The 22,317-nt window shown below is 39.1% G+C and overlaps 1 protein-coding gene across 1 annotated transcript in view; it reads right to left on the reverse strand.

Annotated features, from left to right (window-relative positions):
* The window catches only part of col27a1b (collagen, type XXVII, alpha 1b), a 113,447-nt gene extending 101,165 nt beyond the window's left edge, over positions 1-12,282 (reverse strand). The window contains exons 1-3 of the mRNA XM_084414038.1: positions 11,908-12,282; positions 8,326-8,396; positions 1,268-2,541 (exon numbers count right to left, since the gene is read on the reverse strand). Of these exons, the coding sequence (XP_084270164.1) occupies positions 1,268-2,541; positions 8,326-8,396; positions 11,908-11,960 (1,398 nt within the window). The 5' untranslated portion in view covers positions 11,961-12,282. The remainder of the gene's footprint in view (positions 1-1,267; positions 2,542-8,325; positions 8,397-11,907) is intronic.
* Between the last annotated feature and the right edge of the window lie 10,035 nt (positions 12,283-22,317).

Consider the following 22,317-nt stretch of genomic DNA (forward strand, 5'->3'; position numbering starts at 1 on the left):
TTTATGAAAATGATCAAAAATGCTGTCGCTGGCTGGCAACTTTTTTCTAAAAAGCTGGCGAGGAAAGAGTTAAATATAACATATGGAGGCAGATGACAAGGCCAATGCACACACACAAAAAAACATGGCCACAGCCAATAATTCACATTTCACCATTCTTCAAAATAAGCAAAGCAGCACTAGCCATCTGGCCACCATAAGACACTGTTTAAAAAATAAAGAAAATGGTCTTCAGACTACAAAGTTCTAGTGATCTGTTGAAAGCTGAAGACCTTGTTGTTATGGTTCTGTATCCTGACTTAGCTTTGAGTATTTCAGCAAGCAAGTCCCCACCCTCAGTAAAAATCATCAGGGAAAATCCTGTAATAATAACATTTTACTGTAAAATAAATGGATAATTTTGCTAGCCTGACAGACAAATTACTTGAAGTTTTTTTTACAACCTGAACTAACCGTGCCAAAAAAAGATAAAAATTTCGGATATTTTAAGAGGCTTACTGACCTTGACTATTACACACAGTCATAAGGTGTGCAGGGGTCATATCTATAAGTTTTATGTTTTTTGCATGTTTTCTTGCATGTTTCTGCAAGTTGATTTGACCACATGACTGTGAGTTAGTGACTACACAACTTTCATTAGATTTGGCAGACAAAAGTTTTTTGAATATTTGTAAGTAGTCAAGAAGTTCAAATATTTATAATATTAGTGAGTCACACTATATGACTTTGATTTGGAAGACAAAAGTTTTTTGTGTATAAGCAGTGGAGTTAAAATATTTATAATGTTGTTAAAATATAGTTTTTTTTTCTAGGATATAATAAAAAAACATTGTCAGACTACTAAATAAGGTTTTCTTGCTCTTATTGAGGAGAGCAAGAAACCTTTTTTTATTCATTATGATATCTGGACAGTTATATCAACCCAACCTTTTATACCTTACAATATGTTACCAACCCAGTTACAGGTTGAGACCACAATCGTTTATTATATATATATATATTTACTGTATACATATATATATATATATATATATATTTTTTTAAACCTTCAACCAAATCTTAACTACTACTTAATTTTTCATGAACTCACTCATCATGTATTTCAAACAAATCTATGAACAAGTTGTCAATACCTCAGCACCAATGAGAAAATAATGATTAAGACCTTCTAGGTCATGTTAGCAGAACATTTTACCAATTTCAATCCATACAAATGTGAAAAATACAAAGAGCATGGTTACAAAAAAGATATTAAAGAACATCCTACCGGTGGTCCAGGTTCTCCTTTCAGTCCAGGTGACCCTGCCAAGAGGGAGTATTGGGTTGGTTCATAGTCAAAGGTTTGGAAACCATCTGTGGCCGCAGGGGTGACAGGCTCAAAAGAGGTGGATTTGGTTCTGAAAAAGGAGGTCTCCTTTTGTAGAGGTCTCCGTGATGCTAATGTTGTAATCTCAGACATCGTGAATGTGCTAGAAGTTTTAGGATGTGTTGTGGCAGGGGTCTGGATATCCAATTTGTTCTTCTGTTGGCCTGTTGGTCCGGCAGTGTCAGCCATCCTGTCCTCTTTTAATATCTGTGGCCTTATAGTAGCCCTTACAAGGTTCTTCCTGGGGTTGCTTTGTTGAGTTGGCTTTGGAGATATTTGTGATGTCCTACTCCCAAAGGAGGCCATGGCAGTTTGTGCTGTGACCTGTAGGGGGGGCTGTAATGTGGGCTGGGCTATCGTTGGTGGCACTGTGCTTTGTACTGACTGAGATGTCATTAAAGTAGACATGTTCAGGCATTGTGAGGTTTCATGATTGTGTATCTTGTCTTGTGTTAGTGAAGATTTAGAGCTAAAATGTCTGTCATTTATCTCTGTTACAATGTTTGGGGTCTGAATGGTGACAGACATATTGAGGTCCAGGGGTAATAGTGGTAAAAGAGGAGGGAGGTTAGGCCGATAAGTGTCAGCTTCCCTGCACTGTTTTTTAATGTACTTACAATAATTGTGAGCTGCCTTAGCAGAGGGATGAATATCAAACTGGCAGATGGCTCCTTCAAACTGCGCAGAGTTCTGGCTCATTTTTCCCAAGCGAAAGGAGCCCTCTGGATCCAGCGTTTCTTCATTTTTAAAATGCAAATCTGCATGCATACTTGTCTTCCCACAAGAAGTATATAACGTAACCCTTTGGGCTTGGATGTCCAAAGCCAGGTTGTGCCACTGGCCATTGTGAACATCATAATCAAAATTTACAGTGTTCATTTGGCCCAAGTAAACTAAGATCTTCCCAGGGATGAACTGCACCCCTAGTTGCAGTCTTTTCCTCTTTGTCACAACGGTGAAGAGGAAAGCATTGTTTATGCGATGCGAACATACGCTAAGGATGAGAGTAAACGCAGAGCCCAGTGATGGAGGGATGACAGAGCTCACTGGGATGTCAATTCTCGCCCTCTGGGTTAGGATGACTCCAGATTTGAATGGGATGACACCTTGAGGTGTGGAGCGTGTCCCAGGTTGTCTTTTCCCAACCAATCCCAATCTTTGTAGCACGTCCACATCTACAAAAAAAGACAAATAATTGCAGGAATAATTAATATACATATATGTACTGTGACAAAAAAAAAAAAAAAAAAAAACATTTAGATCAAAATGGATCTCGTCGCAGTCGACTGAAGGCTTGCAGCTGTTTCTCACACACTGAGACACTGAGCTCATTATAGGAACATATCATTAACAAAAGCATGTGTAGAACATATGCGGCAAAGGTAATGTTTCATCTGGGGCAATGCTTCAGTTTTCCATTAAATACTCTACTGATATTGTTACAAGTAGAAAAATAACACTGTGTGGGCTTATGTTTTACAGATTCATCAACTGTACTACAAATTCATTAGATCGTTAGAGGTCTGCAATAAATTAGGTCAAGTAAAGTGAGTGGGAGTGCATCTCAAACGTCCCTATAAAATTTACAAAACCACAAGCACATTGCCTGAAGCATTCCAGTTTATATGTCGATTTGGGTATAAGATGGCAAAAAAAAACAAAAAAACAATGTACATCCATTCTTCTAAATCTGTATTTTTGTCTTGTTTCCCAATAAAGAAAAACAAGGTAAACTTCCTTAAGCAAAAGATAATAAGCCCTTCTTTTTATGTATATTTTAACTGGCAATATTATAAGCATGAGCCTCACTATTTGTTTTCATTTTTTTTATCAAAGCAGTGGGGTAAGAAAAATTAACTTCTATGAAGTTTTATAACAATTTTGCTACTTTTGCAAAATTATCATTTTACTGGAAATCAAGACAATAACATTGACTATACATACGATTTTTTTTTCTTTGGCTGTAAAACAACTGCTATAACCAATATCAATAATGCCTTATGTGATCCCTTTGCTAGCAAGTAGATATGATGCATTAAGTGGTAAAAGAAACCACAATGCCATCTATCTTAGGGCTGTCACTTCTAAACAGTCAGTAATGAGTTTAGAATAAAAATAAATGAGTGTATGCATTACAAAACCAAATCTAACCCAAACACATCCCGAATAAACAAAATCCAGCTCAACATTTGCGGTTATAAAATATACCCAATGAGCACTAAATGAAAAGCACATGTAAAAAATAAGACCCCCCCCCCCCATCCCCCCATAAGCCCAGATGATGATCAGCAGAGTGGACGGGATTGTTGAAAGAGAGCACTATGTCTGCAGTAGTATTGTAAGCAAATCTAAACAGATTTACTAACATAATGGCCACTTCATTATCAAGCATGTCAGAAAGAGGTGACAGATCATCTCCTGACAAACAGCAGGAAAACAACTGCTCTGAATTTAGAAAATTAATGATGTGAATAATTTCACATTAATCACATGAGATCCTGACATAAAACTCGAACAAAAACAAGACTCCCTGCGATGCACCTCAAAAGAACACATGAAGAACAGCCACTGGTTCTACTCACAAATCACAGTAAGGAGTCTGAAACAGCATGAAATAAACTTCTTTAAAGCAGGGCTCAGCGATAAGCATGACCCACTGACCTAGGGCCAGTGTGAGCGAGTTTAGGACCAGTTGACACAATTGATCTTGCCATTACATCTTACACTTTTTTTCTTAAACTCTTCCACTCTCATTACCCACAATTGAGGTGCCCTTGAGCAAGGCACATACCCCCCAATCACTCCCTTGGCGCCGCAGTAAAAATGGCTGCCCACTGCTTTGGGTGTGTGTTCACGGTGTGTGTGTGTGTACAATACTCACTGCTGTGTGTGTGCACTTGGATGGGTAAAATGCAGAGCACAAATTCAGAGTATGGGACACCATACTTGGCTGCACCTCACGTCACATTTTTATGCCTTGCTTTGAACATTGTTGTTGTAAATTCTGGTCATTTAAACATGTTTTTGTTCCTTGGGTAAAAGGTTGTCTAGCTGGCGACTGGTCTGGCTCAAACAAACCACCGTACACGGTGCACTGGTCTGTGCCCGTGAACAAACAGATTTCACAATTATGTACTTCTGGAAGGTCCTAAACATATGCAATGAATAGGGACACTATAATCTTCCATTCTCGTTATATTAAGCCTCTTTGATCAGGACTGGTCAGCTGCCCCAGACTAAAGATTTTTCTAGTTGACTAGTAGTCACTCATTTAAGCTATAAGTTGACTAATCAGACGCTTATGATATTAATTATATACACTGAACAAAATTATAAACGCAACACTTTTGTTTTTGCCCCCATTTATCATGAGCTGAACTCTTTCTATGTACACAAAAGGCCTATTTCTCTCAAATATTGTTCACAAATCTGTCTAAATCTGTGTTAGTGAGCACTTCTCCTTTGCAGAGATAATCCATCTACCACACAGGTGTGGCATTTCAAGATGCTGATTAGACAGCATGATTATTGCACAGGTGGCCACAATAAACGGCCACTTTAAAATGTGCAGTTTTATCACACAGCACAACGCCACAGATGTCGCAAGTTTTGAGGGAGCATGCAATTGGCATGCTGACTGCAGGAATGTCTACCAGAGCTGTTGCCTGTGACTTGAATGTTTATTTCTCTACCATAAGCCGTCTACAAAGGCGAATTTGGCAGTACATCCAACCAGCCTCACAACCACAGACCACGTGTGACCACACCAGCCCAGGACCTCCACATCCAGCATCTTCACCTCCAAGATCGTCTGAGACCAGCCACCCGGACAGCTGATGCAACAATCTTTGAATTTCTGCACAAACTGTCAGAAACCATCTCAGGGAAGCTCATTTGCATGCTCGTCGTCCTCATCGGGGTCTCGACCTGATTGCAGTTCATCATCGTAACCGATTTGAGTGGGCAAATGCTCACATTCAATGGCGTCTGGCACTTTGGAGAGGTGTTCTCTTCATGGATGAATCCCGGATTTCACTGTACAGGGCAGATGGCAGACAGCGTGTATGACATCGTGTGGGTGAGCGGTTTGCTGATGTCAACGTTGTGGATCGAGTGGCCCATGGTGGCGGTGGGGTTATGGTATGGGCAGGCGTATGTTATGGACAACGAACACAGGTGCATTTTATTGATGGCATTTTGAATGCACAGAGATACTGTGACGAGATCCTGAGGCCCATTGTTGTGCCATTCATCCACGACCATCACCTCATTTTGCAGCATGATAATGCACGGCCCCATGTTGCAAGGATCTGTACACAATTCCTGGAAGCTGAAAACATCCCAGTTCTTGCATGCTCACCGGACATGTCACCCATTGAGCATGTTTGGGATGCCCTGGATCGGCGTATACGACAGCGTGTTCCAGGTCCTGCCAATATCCAGCAACTTCGCACAGCCATTGAAGAGGAGTGGACCAACATTCCACAGGCCACAATCAACAACCTGATCAACTCTATGCGAAGGAAATGTGGTGCACTGCGTGATGCAAATGGTGGTCACACCAGATACTGAGATACAAAAGTCTTGCGTTTAGAATTTTGTTCAGTGTATATATATATATATATATATATATATATATAGCTTGCCACAGCACACCGGCAAAAGTAATGATTATGAATGTGTTGGAAAAAACAGCATGGAGACTACCTGAAAATTTTAACAATTTATTAATAAACTAGTGATTTCTGAGTCTGTGTCGGTTGAAAAGATGAACGATGTCACAATGAAATATCAGTGGAAATTGGAATGTCATACCCTGGAAATCATACTTACCACTAAAAGCAACAGCTAGAGAAGTATACCAATAACTCTCCAAGGTAAAGTTGACCACACAAACTCATCATCTCCACAGTATAGTGGATGCGCATTTAGAGAGAAATGCAACTTAAGTTTAGCATGCAATACTAATTTATCTTCCACACTCTGCATGAACACTTGGATATGCGACTAATAATAGCGCACATTAATCTAGGTTAACGTTTGAGTAAGCAGCTATGTAAAGTGGCTAACTAAGGCTACTACTTACATGTTTCAAATGATAAACCATGTTTGAGGTCAATAAATGAAAGTCAAGTGTTTGGATTTCCAGCCCGACATAATTACCACATCCGGACTAGCATTTTTAACGATCTGTCCATTACGGACTGCGTAACTTCGCCACTTCCTTTTTTTTGCGTCTAACTTAATTAAAATTTGGTCGACTAAGCCTCTTCTCGTCGACTAATGTTTAGTCGACTATTAGGTGGCAGCCATAGTCAGGACGCAATGTAAAAGTCAAAGTAAGAGCCCTGTTACAGACTCTAATGTTCCATGGAGTTAAGTCAAGTCAAGTCAAGCCACCTTTATTTATTTAGTGCTTTATACAATACAGTTTGTTTCAAAGCAGTGTTACAGGGATCAACAGGAAAATAATGATTCAATGATGCAAACAGTTTAATTCTGCTGTAAAGCATCTCTAAAAAGAAAATAGAGTCATTGTTCAGCTGAGGTCAGTTCAATGTTGATCCAGTTTTGTTCAATAGCTGTGTAAAGATAATCAAATATGAAATGAGTTCAATTCAGCTATAAAGCAGCTCTGTAGATATCAGTGATGTCATCGTCCAGCTCTGTTCAGTTCCCTTCTCATCTAATAATGTCAGTTTGTTTAAGTCAGTAGATGCATTTGAAATGGGACAGTAAAGTGTGTAGATCACTTGACCAGAAGCAAGGTGAAATCTATCATAATTTCAAGGGCAACAGGACGTTATGTCAGAATGAAATGTCAGTGGAAAGTGGAATGTCATACCCAGGAAATCATACTTTAAGATAAGAGCAAAGGCTAGAGAAGAATTCCAGAAACTATCCAGCAACGGCTCACAAAGATGACTTGATAATAAGTCATGCAGCGGATACCTGGATAAATCTCAGCCAGCAGAGAGAAAATGTGCTATATGGACTGTTTCACATATGGTAAAAACATCAAACATACACTCAAGAACAAAGGCACCTTTCATGACTTGTTTAAAACATGATGGCTGTTGCATTTCATTAATGTCTGACACAGAAGCACCACATGTTATGTGTACATGAATGAGTTAGACTGAATGTGACAGATGTTATGAACCACCCACCACATTAAATCTGGTCAAAGCAGATGTGGGAAATCTAGACACACCTTGAAATGAGAATCAGTAAGTTTGGACCACTTGACTGAAACAAACATGTACATCTTAACATCTTAAAAAGTGCACATGCTAGTTCTTTATGTCATGCTCAGTGCTGTAATTTCAATGAATCTTTACAAAGCACAATACCTCAATTGAATTGACAGTTGTATATTGCAGGAATAGACCACCAGCATTATTTATGCTAGAAGTAAATACAGGATCTGTCCAATATTCAAAACTACTACAGTAAGCAGACTCAGTCAGTGACAGGCACAATGCCATTCAAATGAGGTTGGAATCAAACACAAAGCATATAGAATCACAGAAGCAATGGCTTCTGATTTACTATAGAAAAATAAACAGACTCAGACCAGTCATATGTTGTTGATCAAAGGCTGCTCCATATATCATCTGAATATTGTTAACACTGGCAAATACGGAGCATACTGCTTCTTAAAAACTAAGTACCTATAGCCTCTTTCACCTCTGACTCATGGAAAACTCCAATGGGTTGTAACATTAGAGGTCTATTTATCCAAGTCCTGTCAAGTATCCTCAAACTTTATTGCAAGGCAGTGTGAGGTCTTTGGACTTCAATGAACCCATGTGCTCATGTAACGTACAGGGTTATGACACAGATGTCAAGACCATGGTGAAAGTGAACATAAGCATAGTTTGCATGCTGATCATGCACTAAAATTGTGTTAGAAAAATATACAGGTTTTAAAAAATATATGAATGAAAATCACTTACCTGCAGACTGTGCTTGTGAAAACCTCAGACAGCATGTACAATAAAGAACCATGCAGAAAAAGACAGCTCTCCTGTTAAAAAAAACATGAATTACAGTTACAAACTGACCAAATTAACATTTAGTTGAAATTGATTTGTGATTTTACAATGCCTCCAAGCAACATCACAGCTCAAGCATTAATATCAACAGTAGATACAACTTAGTCAAATTAATTAATTTCCAGTCATTTTTCTGCCAATATTAATGTTATGCCTTATACACAATTTTGAACCACAGAAGACCTACCCCAGACAATGAATTTAAAATAAAACTGGTTTACACAATACCATTCAAAAGTTTATTTATTAATATTACTTTTTAAAGAAGACTTATGATCAATCACTAAGACAGTTTTCTGTTCTAATATATTTTCAAATGTAATGTATTCCTGTGATTGCAAAGCTGAATTTTCAGCATCATTATTGCAGTTTTAGTGCCAGATGATCCTTCAGAAATTATTCTAATATGCAGATTTGGAGCTCAAGAAACATTTCTTATTATTATCAATGTTGAGAACAGTTGTGCTGCTTAATATTGTTTTGTGAAAATGTATGCATTTTAGGATTCTTTAATGGATAGAAAGAACATGCTGTTTTCGTGCGTGTATCTTTAAATGCAAATGAGCTGCTGCTCCCCACCCTGCTTTCCAGAAGAGGGCGAAGCCTGTACCGCTCATGTATTGGATTACTCTGCCAAAAACGAAAACATCTGTTTGTTTTTGATTATCATCTCTATCGCGGTCACGCTCACGTGACATTGCAGTGATTCATCATCATGAAAGTTTATTATCGGCATGTTTTTTAAAGCCTTATCAGTCTAAACTTGTGCACACCCGAAGCACCCGCACAGAAAGCTGGATGTCAGACAGAGCGTCCCGTGAGTATTAAACTAAGTTCTCTTTCACGTCTTATTGTGCTCAAACTGTCAATAACACACAAGGTTATGTAAAAAAACACAAAGTTCACATAAAAACAGTCGGTTATGTCTGTGAATGTAAATAGCAAGTAAAGAAACTGCATGTGTATATTAGATCTGTGTAGAGCAGTGTAATATACAGTACCTTCTGCTATGACGTTAATATGAATAAAATAACAAAAGAAAAACAGAAAATCACTCACTGTTCTTGATTGAATTAACTTTAGTAGCTTTGATAAGAATACATTTCTTACTTGAATGCTGCTGTAAAATGCTCTGGCGAGGAGATAAACATGGCGGACTGTGTACAGCTCACACAGAGCGAGTCTATTCTAATAGGGCAGAGTCCATCAGCAGTTGTGGGCGGGGCCTAAGCATATGTGACATCACATTGCATAGAAACTGAAAACGGCTTATTCTGAGACACAGCTTATGAATTATGGGGATTCATAAAAATGAGTGGGTGGATTTTTACCATTATGTGGTTGCGTACACACATTGTGGTTGCGTACACACATGCTGACACACATTTATGTTCAAACACCAAGTAAAAGTGAATTTTGCATAATAGGTCCCCTTTAATGCACCATTGCTGAATAAATATTATATTTATAAATAAAATATTATTTGATTTTTTTACATTTAAAAAGAAAATCTCACTGACCCAAAACTTTTGAATGGTAGTGTATATCCTAAAAGTTTAATAAAGTTTTCAAACATTTATTTCCCACATGCATACTGACTAGAAATCTGTTTTCAAGGTTTATGTTATGTGTCCAATCTCTCAAATGACAATGAGTTACAAGCAGCTTAAAGGTCCAACAGTAGTGTATTGCAACACTGAGAAAACAACAAGGCCTCTGAGAGAGTTATTTAAAACCCATGAAAGGTCAAACCAAAGAACCAAAAACTCTTTGCCACTGATCTTTTTTTCTTTCCGCTACCGAAAGAAAACAAAGTATTGGGATCACATTGTTCCATTCTACACTAAAGCATCATCACATCCATCTAAATTATCAGTCTAGTCAGTGTCCAAAAGCAACGCTCCATCTGCCTGTAGACCCAGTAACACTTGGCAGCAGCAGCAGTATTTACTGTAAAGCCCTAACAGCTGTTTCTGCTCAGTAGGCAGTCAAAGCTTATCATCTGCCTGGATACCAAAAATTTGCAATGCTCCATATAGAAAGTGAGTGTTTCCTCTCAGTATGCCAAGGCGAGGAAATTCTGAGAGCTTCATTCTAAAAGCTCTTAAATCAATCAAAAACCGATACACTAAAATGAGCGCATTGAATTATGGTCAATGATTCAATGCACTCATTGACTATAATTCATAATTCAATATTTAGGTTAGTGCAGATCCAATATGAGTTGATTCTTCTTAAATTCTTAAATTTGATCTATCACCCAAGAAACATGAAAGAAAAAATTGTGAATTAGGGGTGGTCCTGCAGTGTCACTGAAATTCTAATGGAGACTCCAAGAAATGGATTGACGAGTGCAGATATATTGAGGTATTTATAATGAGTGTTGATAAAAATTTGTACTATGCAGCAAAAATGGTTGATTCTATGACAATAAGCAAAGGTGGATTTACATGACATCTTAAGACTCCTCCGTCACTCTGGTGTTCAGTTATATATTCTTTTTCTGCCCCCATGTGCTGACACTGTGGATGTGGGAATGCCATTCGTGACCAAATTTAGTATTTTACTTTAGTCAGCATTTTCTGTCATAGCCACAAGAACTAAACACTTGCGATGGACAATGATACAGTTCAGAGAGTGCAAGAGAGAGACAGCACTAATCTAAACACAAGATTTCACCCCTAATAAAGTATATAAAATGGAAATTGCATACAAATGCAATCAAGATCTGTAACAACTGATCACTCTATGCCAGTTATACAAATGAGAAAACTTAGGCTAGAGAAACACCAAACATGGATGTGGAGAAAAACACAATCAATCTATCAATAAACTAACTATATAATTTATAGATAATTATACTCATTATATCATTTTGTCTTAAATGATAGGTTACCTCACAAAATGCTGTCAGATATCTTTGCTTAAAATAAAGAAAAAAAAGTTTGCCAAACGAGGTAAAAATGTATTACAGATTTTATTTTTTTTACAGTTCACTGAAAAGTGTTACGCATTTTTGCTTCTCAATCGAACCGATCTTGTTTGATTTTAGATATTTTACTGGAAAACAATTGAAATACTAAGTAAACAGCCTACTGACAAAACAGCTGAGCAGGACACTAAAATAAGTAAATAACTCCTAAACTCAATCTAACCACTGGTTACAAAACGCAATTTAAAGCAATAAGTAAAAATAAATAAAAATAAAAATAAGTTAATCTAAAACAAATAGGTATATTTTGCTCAAAACAGTTCTTTACTTCTGGTTCTGATAGAATGCGGTTCAAAAAAGTTAAACACGTTTTCTCTGTCCCATTCATTCATCAAGTTTCCCCAAACTTCAGAATGGACATCATAACGGACCTCCCTTCGCGAACTCATTCTTCCTTATGTAACCGAGCTGACAGCCAACAGGCTAATTTATGACCCATTTAACATTTGTGTGAAATCTATCTATCTATCTATTGCCATGACGTTACTCACCCCCCGACTCCAGCTGCTTTGAGTCTGGAGTTCGGGGCATTGTCCGGCTCCATCGCGCTTACTTCATTCTTCCTCGGGAGTGTTTGCTGCAGTCAAGACATGACAGAGTTGCTGATTTACTTCCATATCACAACGTCCCTTAATAACTGCTGAAGGTCTTAATGCACCACTGTATTACAACACTACATGCCGTAGTCTTTCCCAATTGACAAATGTAGTGCTTTCCAAAGAGAGAAACCTGCGAGGCGCAATGCAGACTTCTCCATCTGACAGTAATAGATCCGATGATGCTGAAAACTAGAAAGTTAAGTCCAAAGAGGCACAGACATCGTTTGCTGAAGTGAAGTACAAGCGTTTAGTCAAGTCGCCGAAACTCAAGTACTTAGTAGGCATGCTGAAGATTTGAGACACTGGAAGCATATTTCCCTCTGTCGCCCTCAACTGTCTTATGAGGAAGAAACACTTCGCTCTGGAAACTAGAAGGGATTCAATGGAAGGTGTGTCTTTCCAAACCCACGCGTTTATTTTCGCTTTCGTCGAAAAAAAATTAAGCCAATATAGGCCTATGTATATTTAATTTATCACAGATGTGGATCATTAGTTCCCTCATCGCACGTTCATGCTGATTTGGGCATTTGCTCTTGTGAAAGTCTATCTTGTAAGGGTTATTTAACTTTCAACAAGAAGAAATACAACTTTTTATGTAGGCTATTTAAAGCAATTACAAAGTCCTTTCTTTCAGTGCATTAAGTCCACAGAAGTCCCCGAAAATATATTGGGCTTCACTGAATATTCTTAAGAGAATGAAAAGTGCTTTTATTTAATTTATTTACTTTTGTTTTTTGACCAAAGCTCACATTCAGTGCTGCTAATACATATCCCAACTTTATGGTTTTGCTGACTAAAGTATAGGCTCCACACAGCCAGTATTTTTAGACCCTTTAAAAAAGAAAGCTGTAAAATCTTTAAAAGTTTGTGGGCTTTAAAGCCTTTAAGATTTAATTTTTTTACCTGATTGTACTTACTCTTATTTTTATATTATTACCCTCACCCACAACAAATTGATTTCAAATGACATGGCAAACATTGTTGCCATTAACGTAATCCATTACATTACAGATTTAAAGTGACTACTTTTCGGTTACTTTTAGACTGCTTGTGACCTTATCACATTGATTTGGAATAGGAAATGATTGTGCCATCTCCCATATTGATATAAGAATACAAAGAGTGAGAAAATATATTCCATTCTTTGTTATCAACAACATAAAGTGCATTATATATTACATTACGTCAGGGTTTCCAAGATTGGTGTTAGAGATGGAACTGCAGGGGTTTGTGAGTTTAAAGGTGTTCTTAGCGATGATGGGTGACGTTCGTAGTATTGTCAAAGAAAACGGAGGCTAGCTCGACCCTCCCTCCTCCTCATCCTGTCCCCTCCCCCTCCCTTCCGTGGATTTAGAAAAAACAAACTGGATTTACCCACCTGTCCAGCAAAAACAGAGCCACCTGAATGTCAGACTCTGCAGTGTTTATTATAAGTGGTTTATCTGAGCACATATTTATTTAATTATTTAAATCAACCTTTTAAGCTTAAATCAAAATATCTTCCCCTCCCACTTCGACATCAAATTTTTTTCTCTGATGACGTGTTTGCTGGTGTGAGCGCAGGACAACCTTTCACTCACATTCCTGATGGACAAAATCAAGTCCCGCCCTACATTTTTTCTCATTCGAGAAGCCATGTCACTCGTCACAACAGGGAAGAATAGAGGATCGCGACTTCCGTTTCATGCCAACTTTAATCTTCAGTTTGTACACAGATTCTATACTCCACCCTAAAATGGATATTCTCTCATCATTTACTAATCCTCATGCCATGCCGATATGACTTTCTTTAGATGAGCACGTGACATTTTTTTGAAAAAGTAATCCATCTGCGTGAGTTCATATAATGCAAGTAGATGGCAGAGGTGTAACGAGTACCTGAAACCCATACTTGAGTAAAAGTACAGATACCTTACAGCGGAAATTATTCCATTTGGAGTCACCACTATCAATACGACTTGAGTAAAAGTCTTAGAGTATCAGATTTTAACAGTACTTAAGTATTTTACTCATACTGAACATAAGCTCAAAGAGGAACTAGTCCTCAACACCTTAAATACATGCCAGTGAAAACCAAGAAACAGTTGATTTGTGAGGAGAGCGATCAAGTTTATTTTTCCAAAATCAAAATCAAACTAAAGACCTAAATATTTAAATCAAGGTCGACACAACAGCCTCTTAAACATCTTCTAACTCTCAAGTCTCAGTTAAGCTCAAGTGCTCAACAAGGGCATAAGAAAATTTTTGTACATTTTTTCCCCAAAAAAGTATCTTCAATATAATGGATAAATAAAATAATTTTAAGTAAAATAAAATAGTCAACGCCTACTTGCACTGGACGTGCTGGTTTCGGCCTCATCTCATATATGAAACACGTGCGATTGAGCAACTGCCTGCTAATGCACTGGCATTCAGTTAAGTAGCCTTGTTGACAAGTTTGGGTGAGTAAGGGCGAAACACAAGTTATAGTACCTCCAATGCCCTGTAGATGGCGATATTGCTTCTTTATAGCAGCAATAAACTGCTGCAGAAAAAGTTAGGTTCCATGCAATATGCAACGATTAATTGCATTACTCTTCACAAATGTATTGGAGTAAAGAGTACATATACTTGTTAAAAAATGTAGTCAAGTAGAAAGTAAAAGTTGCTAATATCTTTGATACTCAGTAAAACTACAAAGTAGCCTAAAAGATACTTCTTCCTTCAAGCATCCTTCAAGCAGGTCGTCTATGTGACATAGGAGCAAACCATGGCCATAAAATCACACTGACACCATCTAATTTTACTGTAATGTAGATGAAATTCTTACAGTGGAATACTCTACTTCTTTACTCCAGATATAAGAAGACCTACTGTATATTCAAAAAAAAAAGTTACATTTTGAATAATTGGTCCTTAGAATATTATCCTAAAAGTCTTTGACATCATCCAGGTGTTTCTTAGCAAGTGTGAGAAGAGATTTGTTGTTCCCTTTCAAAAGCTACTCTTAATGTTGATTGATTCAGCACTCTGGGAACACTTTTTGTATGACCAGCTGTGAAATATGTGTGTAACACGTCAATGGAATTAATGGAAGATCTCTCTATCTCTCTTCTAGGAGTTAGTTTTCACTAGGCAGTGCGCAGAAAATGATCTTTATCCTCTCACTCTGTCAAACAAGTGAAAAGGGAAAGAAAAAAAATGAGCGATGTGCAAAGCAAACGGTGTGTGCCTCCATGTTTACGGTCCATGTCTGAATGCGACACACACAGTATTGCTTTGTTTGTTTGGGGGCGGAGCATGCTGCCCTTGCGTTGGATCAGGGCAAGTGTGAGCATTGTGAATTATTCACGGTTAAGATGCTTCGTGCTCGCTTTGCTTACTTCCAAGGCCAGCATGGGGCTCCCGTATGGATCTTGCTGAGGGGCGAGAGACGGGTCCAGCGCCTCTTCGGCTCGGGTGGAGAACGACGAATCTCTTGAATCCGGTATGGATTACGAGTTTCCTACCTCTGAGCGTTCCTCACGTGATGATAAAGGAATTACTCAAGGTGGTTACTGACCTTGAACAAGAGACTCCCAAATGCTCTAAACTGGAAGATAGACAGGAGCAGTCTCTCCCCTTCTTTGGAGACCTCCATGATGAGTTATCTCTTTCATGGGGGAAACCATATACTTCTTGTGTCTTTGCGCCTTCGACGTCGACATATTCGACAATCATGGTTGCGAAGGCACGGGGGTATTCGATAATGCCAAAGGGTGAAGAGACGCTCGTGAGCTATCTCTCACCTGGTTCGGCATCATCATTAAAGAAACTAACACTCTCCACTAAACCATGCAGAACCACCTCAACGCTAGTGGGGAAAGCGTTTCAAGCGGCAGGTCAGGCTGGTGCTGCGCTGCGCACCATGGTCGCTTTGGGCTCAGGACAAGCTCCTGTCACTGAAAGCAGTCTTTATCCCTGGACATCTGAAGGTGGTAGCAGATTTACTGTCCAGACAGAGAATACCTATGGGAGAGTGTAAACTCCACCCTGAGGTAGTGAAACAAATCTGGGAAAGATTTTACGATGCAGAGGTGGACATCTTCGCCTCTGAATAGACAGCGCAGTGTCCCCTCTACTTCTCTCTGAGTCACCCAGCCTCCCTGGGTCTGGACGCAATGGCGCATACATGGCCCAACATGCGCCTGTATGCATTTCTCCTGGTTTCTCTGCTATCGGGGGTCCTAGCCAGAGCTCGCCAACAAGGGTCTTGCCTCTTACTGATAGCGCCGCGTTGGCCAAACAGAGTCTGGTTCTCTGAAATAATATCTCTTCTCGACGGCTTGCCCTGGGCAATAGTGGAAAGGAGGGATCTTCTGTCTTAAGCACAGCGGACGTTATTCCATCCCCGGCCCGAGCTGTGGAACCTTCATGTTTGGCCCCTAAAGGGTACTGACTGAGGGACACTGGGCTTTTATCTGAAGTTTTAGAGACCCTTCTCAGTGCTAGGGCTCCCTCCTCGAAGTAGTTATTCCAATAAATGGGATGTCTTTGAAAGGTGGTGCACTACACCTAATGCAGAAATAGTTAGCTGCTAGATTGTTTCAGTTCTGGACGTTTTGCAGGAACAATTATCAGCAGGCACATGCCCCGCCACTCTCAGGGTTTTATGTGGCCGCTTTATCGGCTTGCCACACCTTGATTGACGGGGTCGGGTGTCACTCAGGAAGAATCCTCTGCTCGCCCGCTTCGTTCGTGGAGCCAGGCGACCGAGGCCTCTGTTAGAACAAATATCCCTTCATGGGACTTAGCTATAGTCCTTGAGGCTGGTAGAGACCCCCTTTTAACCTCTAGAGTCAGCGTCTGACAAGCTTCTGACTCTAAAGATGTTTTTTCTTATGGCTATCACTTCTTTGAAAAGAATTGGGGATTTACAAACTCTGTCTGTCTTGCCATCTTGCTTAGACTTTGCCCCAGGAATGGGGAAAGCAATTGTGCATCCTCATCCTGACTACCTGCCTAAGGTTCCTTCCTCAACCATATATCCGGTCACTTTTGAGGCCTTCTTTCCTCCGCCGTTCACAATGCCGGATCAGGAGAAACTTCACAGACTCTGTCCAGTCTGTGCTAGTCTGTGCTCTTCAGGCCCTCCGTCCACCACACTAGCCAGTGGGGTAAGTCAGAGCAACTAGTCGTTTGTCATGGGGGCTGTAACAGGGGGCGGCCGTCACAAAACAGACAATTTCACATTGGGCGAGGAATGCTATTGCCTGATGCTAAAAGCGCTATTTAAATAAAGGTGACTTGACTTGCTTATGAGGCGCACGATCAAGCTTCGCCAGTAGGCATTAGGGCTCATTCTACCAGGGAGGGTCGCTTATTCCTTAGCCTTGGTGGGGGGTGCCCCCTGCAGCATGTTTGTGATGCGGCAGCCTGGTCATCTCCACACACAAGATTTTAGGTTTGGATGTTCATGCCACTCCGGGCTCACACGTCCATGAGTCAACATCACAAGCTCATGTCTGAGACCTTTCACATTCTTGTGAGCACACACTACACAAACATGAGGGGTCCAGACACCTCCAGTGCGGCGGCGTGGGTATTCTCGTTCCCAGAGCACTGAATCAAGCGCAGCATTAAGTGTAGCTTTTGAAAGGGAACGTCTCTGGTTACTTCACTGTAACCCTGTTCGCTGAAAAAGCAGGAACGAGATGCTACGCTTCATTGCCGCACTGAGCATGTCCAAGGACTGCTCTTCAGACAAATTTATACCTGTCGATGCACCTGTGGCACATCTAATTATAGCCTCTGATGAGCGTGCATTCCAATGATGTCACTGTCCGAAGCTATAAAAGTTTGAAGTCCATTGACCTGTTACACACATTTCACAGCTGGTCAAACAAAAATGTTCCCAGAGCGCTGAATCAAGCGCAGCATCTCGTTCCCGCTTTTTCAGGGAACAGGTTTACAGTGAAATAACCCAATTAGTGAGCAGTGCTTAGCCAATGCTAGAGAAAGCTACAGTTTTGTTCAGTTCAGTTTTGCCTTTGTTTGGAATTACTGTTTAATTAATTACAAATAACTTTGGTTTCCTGTCGTGTCTGGATTTCTGTTTTTGCCTTCATCTCGTGTTCCTGGATTTACTTTTGGTATTATTTGTTAACAAATGTCATCTAACTACATTTGGATCCTTCTCTCTATTGTTTCTGAACCACTCTGGATTACAACCAGGCAGGTTAGAGTTTGTAATTGGATTTAGGAGATTAACACAGCAAGACTTGATTTCAACCTGTCATGTTGAGTTAAAGTTGCAAATATAGTGTACCTTTTTATCTGAGATGAGTCATCAGCACAAAGCTATAACACATTACCACAATCAAAGAACATTCCAAAACAGATGAGGGAAAAAAGTTGTTCAGAAATATATACAACGCCTTAAGGCCTCATTATACTTCTGCGTCGGACCTACGCCGGAGCCTCTACGCTGTAGGCAACACGTTGGTTTTCATTTATACTTCTGCGTCGTTGTCCGCGTTGACGCGCAATTACACATGCAGAGGGAGCATGTGAAACCCGAGGGAGCGGTCCTAGCAGACCAATCACAGCGCTTGCGTCCGCGTAGAGTTGGCGCGTTGTTACATTTTTGGAGAGGTGCACGTCAGGGTACGCCGAAGGGTACGCGCGCTACACACAGCCTACGACGTAGGTAGCTAAGGCGTGAGTTCAACGCAGAAGTATAAATAGGCCTTTAAGGTTCTTTGACTCCTCTGGACTGCAGTGTGAGCCATTACTTCTAAATGGACAAGAATATTCCCAGAATAGGCAAACCTTTCAAATTTCTCCAAAGCCTTTCAAACGATATGGAAAAGAACGCACATGATACAACCATAATGGACAACACACACCAGATCAGGGAGCCATTCTTCCTATGTGGATTACTCGGTTATCTGGATTTTACTGTCGACAATTTTATATGATCCAGAATTGTTAGGTTCTTCGAAGATCATCCCGGAGTTGCTGTCATAGCAACGGGTCCATAAGCTCAAACCTGCTCGAACCTGCTTAAATACACACAGGTTAACGAGGGGCTGACCAGGAACATGTGTAAGTGATTAGTTACTATTGGAACTAACTAGGTTTGCTATGGGGACACACAATGGTAACTATAGAAACTAACAAGGCAGGCAATGAGAAAAACACTTTAACATAAAAGTCCTTAAACACAAAACGGGAACCCGAGACCATAATCGTTAAACTAGTAAATCTTTTAATCAATTAAGTGGATTATAAAATGAGGTAACTGTATAAATAATTCAGGTATCAGCTGCTTTGGCATACTTGTGATTTTTAAACGTGATACAAATTTTTGCTTTTCACCAGCTGTCTCATAAATAGCAACATACAGATCTATGCGCAGGTGCCAAATAAGTTTTATTTTTTATTCTTTGCTGGAGGATAATAATGGAAGCCTGCTGGTTTTATGTCTTATCATATTGGATTTCATAAGGTTAACTTGTGCAAAAATCCAGAATGATTTTTGTAGACAGATATGATAGAGCCAAGAAACAAATGCTGTACGTCAGTGATATGTAAAATTTGCATTCATTTGCATTAATGTCTAGACAGCACATGAACATATTTATAGTTTGCACATGAATCTAGAAATTTGATTTACTAGTAAATTTTAATGTAATCACATCCCTGTAAGCAGATGAGTAAAATGGCATATAACAATGACTTATGATTAAGTAAACACTGTGAGACAAAATTGGTGTTCCAAATGTTGCTATCAAACTCCACAAACCCTCTCTAGTAGCAGTAATCACCTTTTAAAGAGGCTAAGACTTGTACTGCTGCCTCTATAAAGATTTGATAAACCCCATGCACAGTAAAGTACCACACAGCTAAAACATCTGTCTGTGGTACAGCTGTACTCAAGTCCACTTCTATTGGAGTATTTATCCTTTCCACATATGTAAACAGGAAATTTGCGGGGAAGATTGTCTGCCTTCCTACTGAGGTAGATCTACAAAGGGCATAATCCTAGCCCATCAGTGTTGTTACTGTCTGAATTGTGAATGTACCAGCAGTGACTATTAACCTACTTCCATAACTTCAAGATTTTTAGACTACAAGTTGAGAATATTGAAATTCCTAATTACAATGATAGGCATTTTGATCTTCAATCCACAATAAATTTTCACTCAAGTTTTGTGATTTTGAACTTTCGTCCTACACAAACCCTTACTGCCTTTCAAATATGTATCTTTTCCCCTGTTTACAGATTTACTTAACCTGATTAACGGACACTGGAAGCTTATGATGTCAGCTGGATCAGAAGGGGCTATGAAGGGGCTATTTGTCAAAGAGGCATTTCAGGCATCTGGGCCTGTAAGGTATTTGCATAGATCCTACTTGTGAGAAGGTGTAATGTTGGGCCAAAGTCAAAGAAAATGGGGTTAGTGTGAGGTCATTCCTCCTTTTGAGTCTCTTTCTTCAGAAATGTGTGCTGTTACTGACAGAAACATAAATGGTACTCATTTTTACACATCTCTATCTCAGAATTGATGAGGAGGTCAGTTTAAAATGACTTAAAGGGATACTCCACTTTAAAATGAAAATTCTGTCATCATATACTCACCCTCATGTTGTTTCAAACCTGTATGAATTTCTTTCTTCTGCTGAACAGAAAGGAAGATATTTAGAAGAATGTCAGTAACCAGACAGTTTCTGGTCTCATTGACTTCCATAGTAGGAAAATATATACTATGGAAGTCAATGAAACCAGAAACTGTCTGCGTTGTTCAATTGTTTCTCTCTGCTCTTGAGAGCTTCTACAGCTATGGGAATATTTAAAAGCAGAATGAAAGTTAAAAATCACATCCAAGCAGCTTAGTCCACCCAGTCAAAAAATTTCCTTTTCGCAATTTTTTTTTGTTATACTTGGGTCCTGGTTGTCTTTAATTATGTTTAACTTTAAGACTTGATACTGATTGATGTTGATGATTTCGTTTTATTGAGGGCACTCTGATGTATTTAAGAGTTACAGTAAGTTGTACATGTAATGTATTAATTGAGGACTTTGGCAACATATTATTATGATCAGAGAAATTATGAAGTAATTTTAATTCTCCTTTCCACATCTTTTTATGGTTCATAATTTCTGACTACATCTTACAACAGTCCTCCTAGTACAATCGTTAATGCGTACATGCATGTTCCTCTCATTACTGTAAATTTGAATTAAAATGATCCATTACAGTGGTCTGTCAAAAATGATCCAGAGCAAGATCAAGCAGCAACAACAGGAGCAAATTAATAAAATGTAAAGTAGAATTTTTAGAAAATGGCTTACAGCAGTTAAGACCGATGATGATACTTTGTTGCAGAAAGAAATGTTCGTCTTTCCATGGGTGCATCAAATCAAAGTCTGTCAGTATTTTAACATTTTTAGCATGTAAACAACTTCGTAGATCAACCTGACTTTATTCTCTGCCTCTTGGTTGGCTTTCCATCAGCCTAACAAGTGTAGTAGTAAATGTAACGATTGTCTGGCATGTCATTGCTTAAATTTCAAGTAACTATGTTGCTGGCTCACATCAGTATCACCCTAGGAAACTTTGGATAAGAAATATTTAAAATGTAAACTTATTTATCATAAGTTGGATTTCAAATGTAATGGTTTACCAGCTCTAATCAGTGAATAGGTAAAGAAAAAATTTAATTTCGAGTTTATCAGCCATTTCACATTTCTTCATTTCAATCTTCAATCATTTAGCCTAATTACCCACCTGGGGCCTCATTTATAACCGTTGCGTACGCACAAAACAGGCCCTGAAAGAGGCGTATATGCACTTCCGACGCATAAGTTGTGATTTATAAAAACAAACTTGACGGGAAAATTTGCGCACCTGCACGCAAACTCTTACCCATGCGTAGGGGAGACCGGGGACAGTTGCAACACTTTTTGCATTTCTCTCAGTTACTCGGAGACTATTCGGACTAGACCAACCAAATTTGTATATATTAAACTTGCATCTGTCTGCTAATTACCCATACCATTTAAAGATGATTATATATGACATATCGTTCACAGTATTTATTTGAATGGAAGAAGTCAGATGTTGCAACTGACCCCGACCCAGGGGACGGTTGCAACACAACCCAGGGACGGTTGCAACATGTTAAAAATACCTTAAATTTCATTAATTAACTTTAACTTTTTGTCTCAATGAGCATAGAATTCTGAAAATATTAACTGTTTTAGGCCTACTATAATATTATAGTATTATTTATTTAAATAATATTATTGTAGCCTATAATTTATTTATTTAGTCATAT

The sequence above is a fragment of the Rutilus rutilus genome, assembly GCF_951802725.1.
Source record: "Rutilus rutilus genome assembly, chromosome: 7".
Taxonomy (NCBI): Eukaryota; Metazoa; Chordata; class Actinopteri; order Cypriniformes; family Leuciscidae; genus Rutilus; species Rutilus rutilus.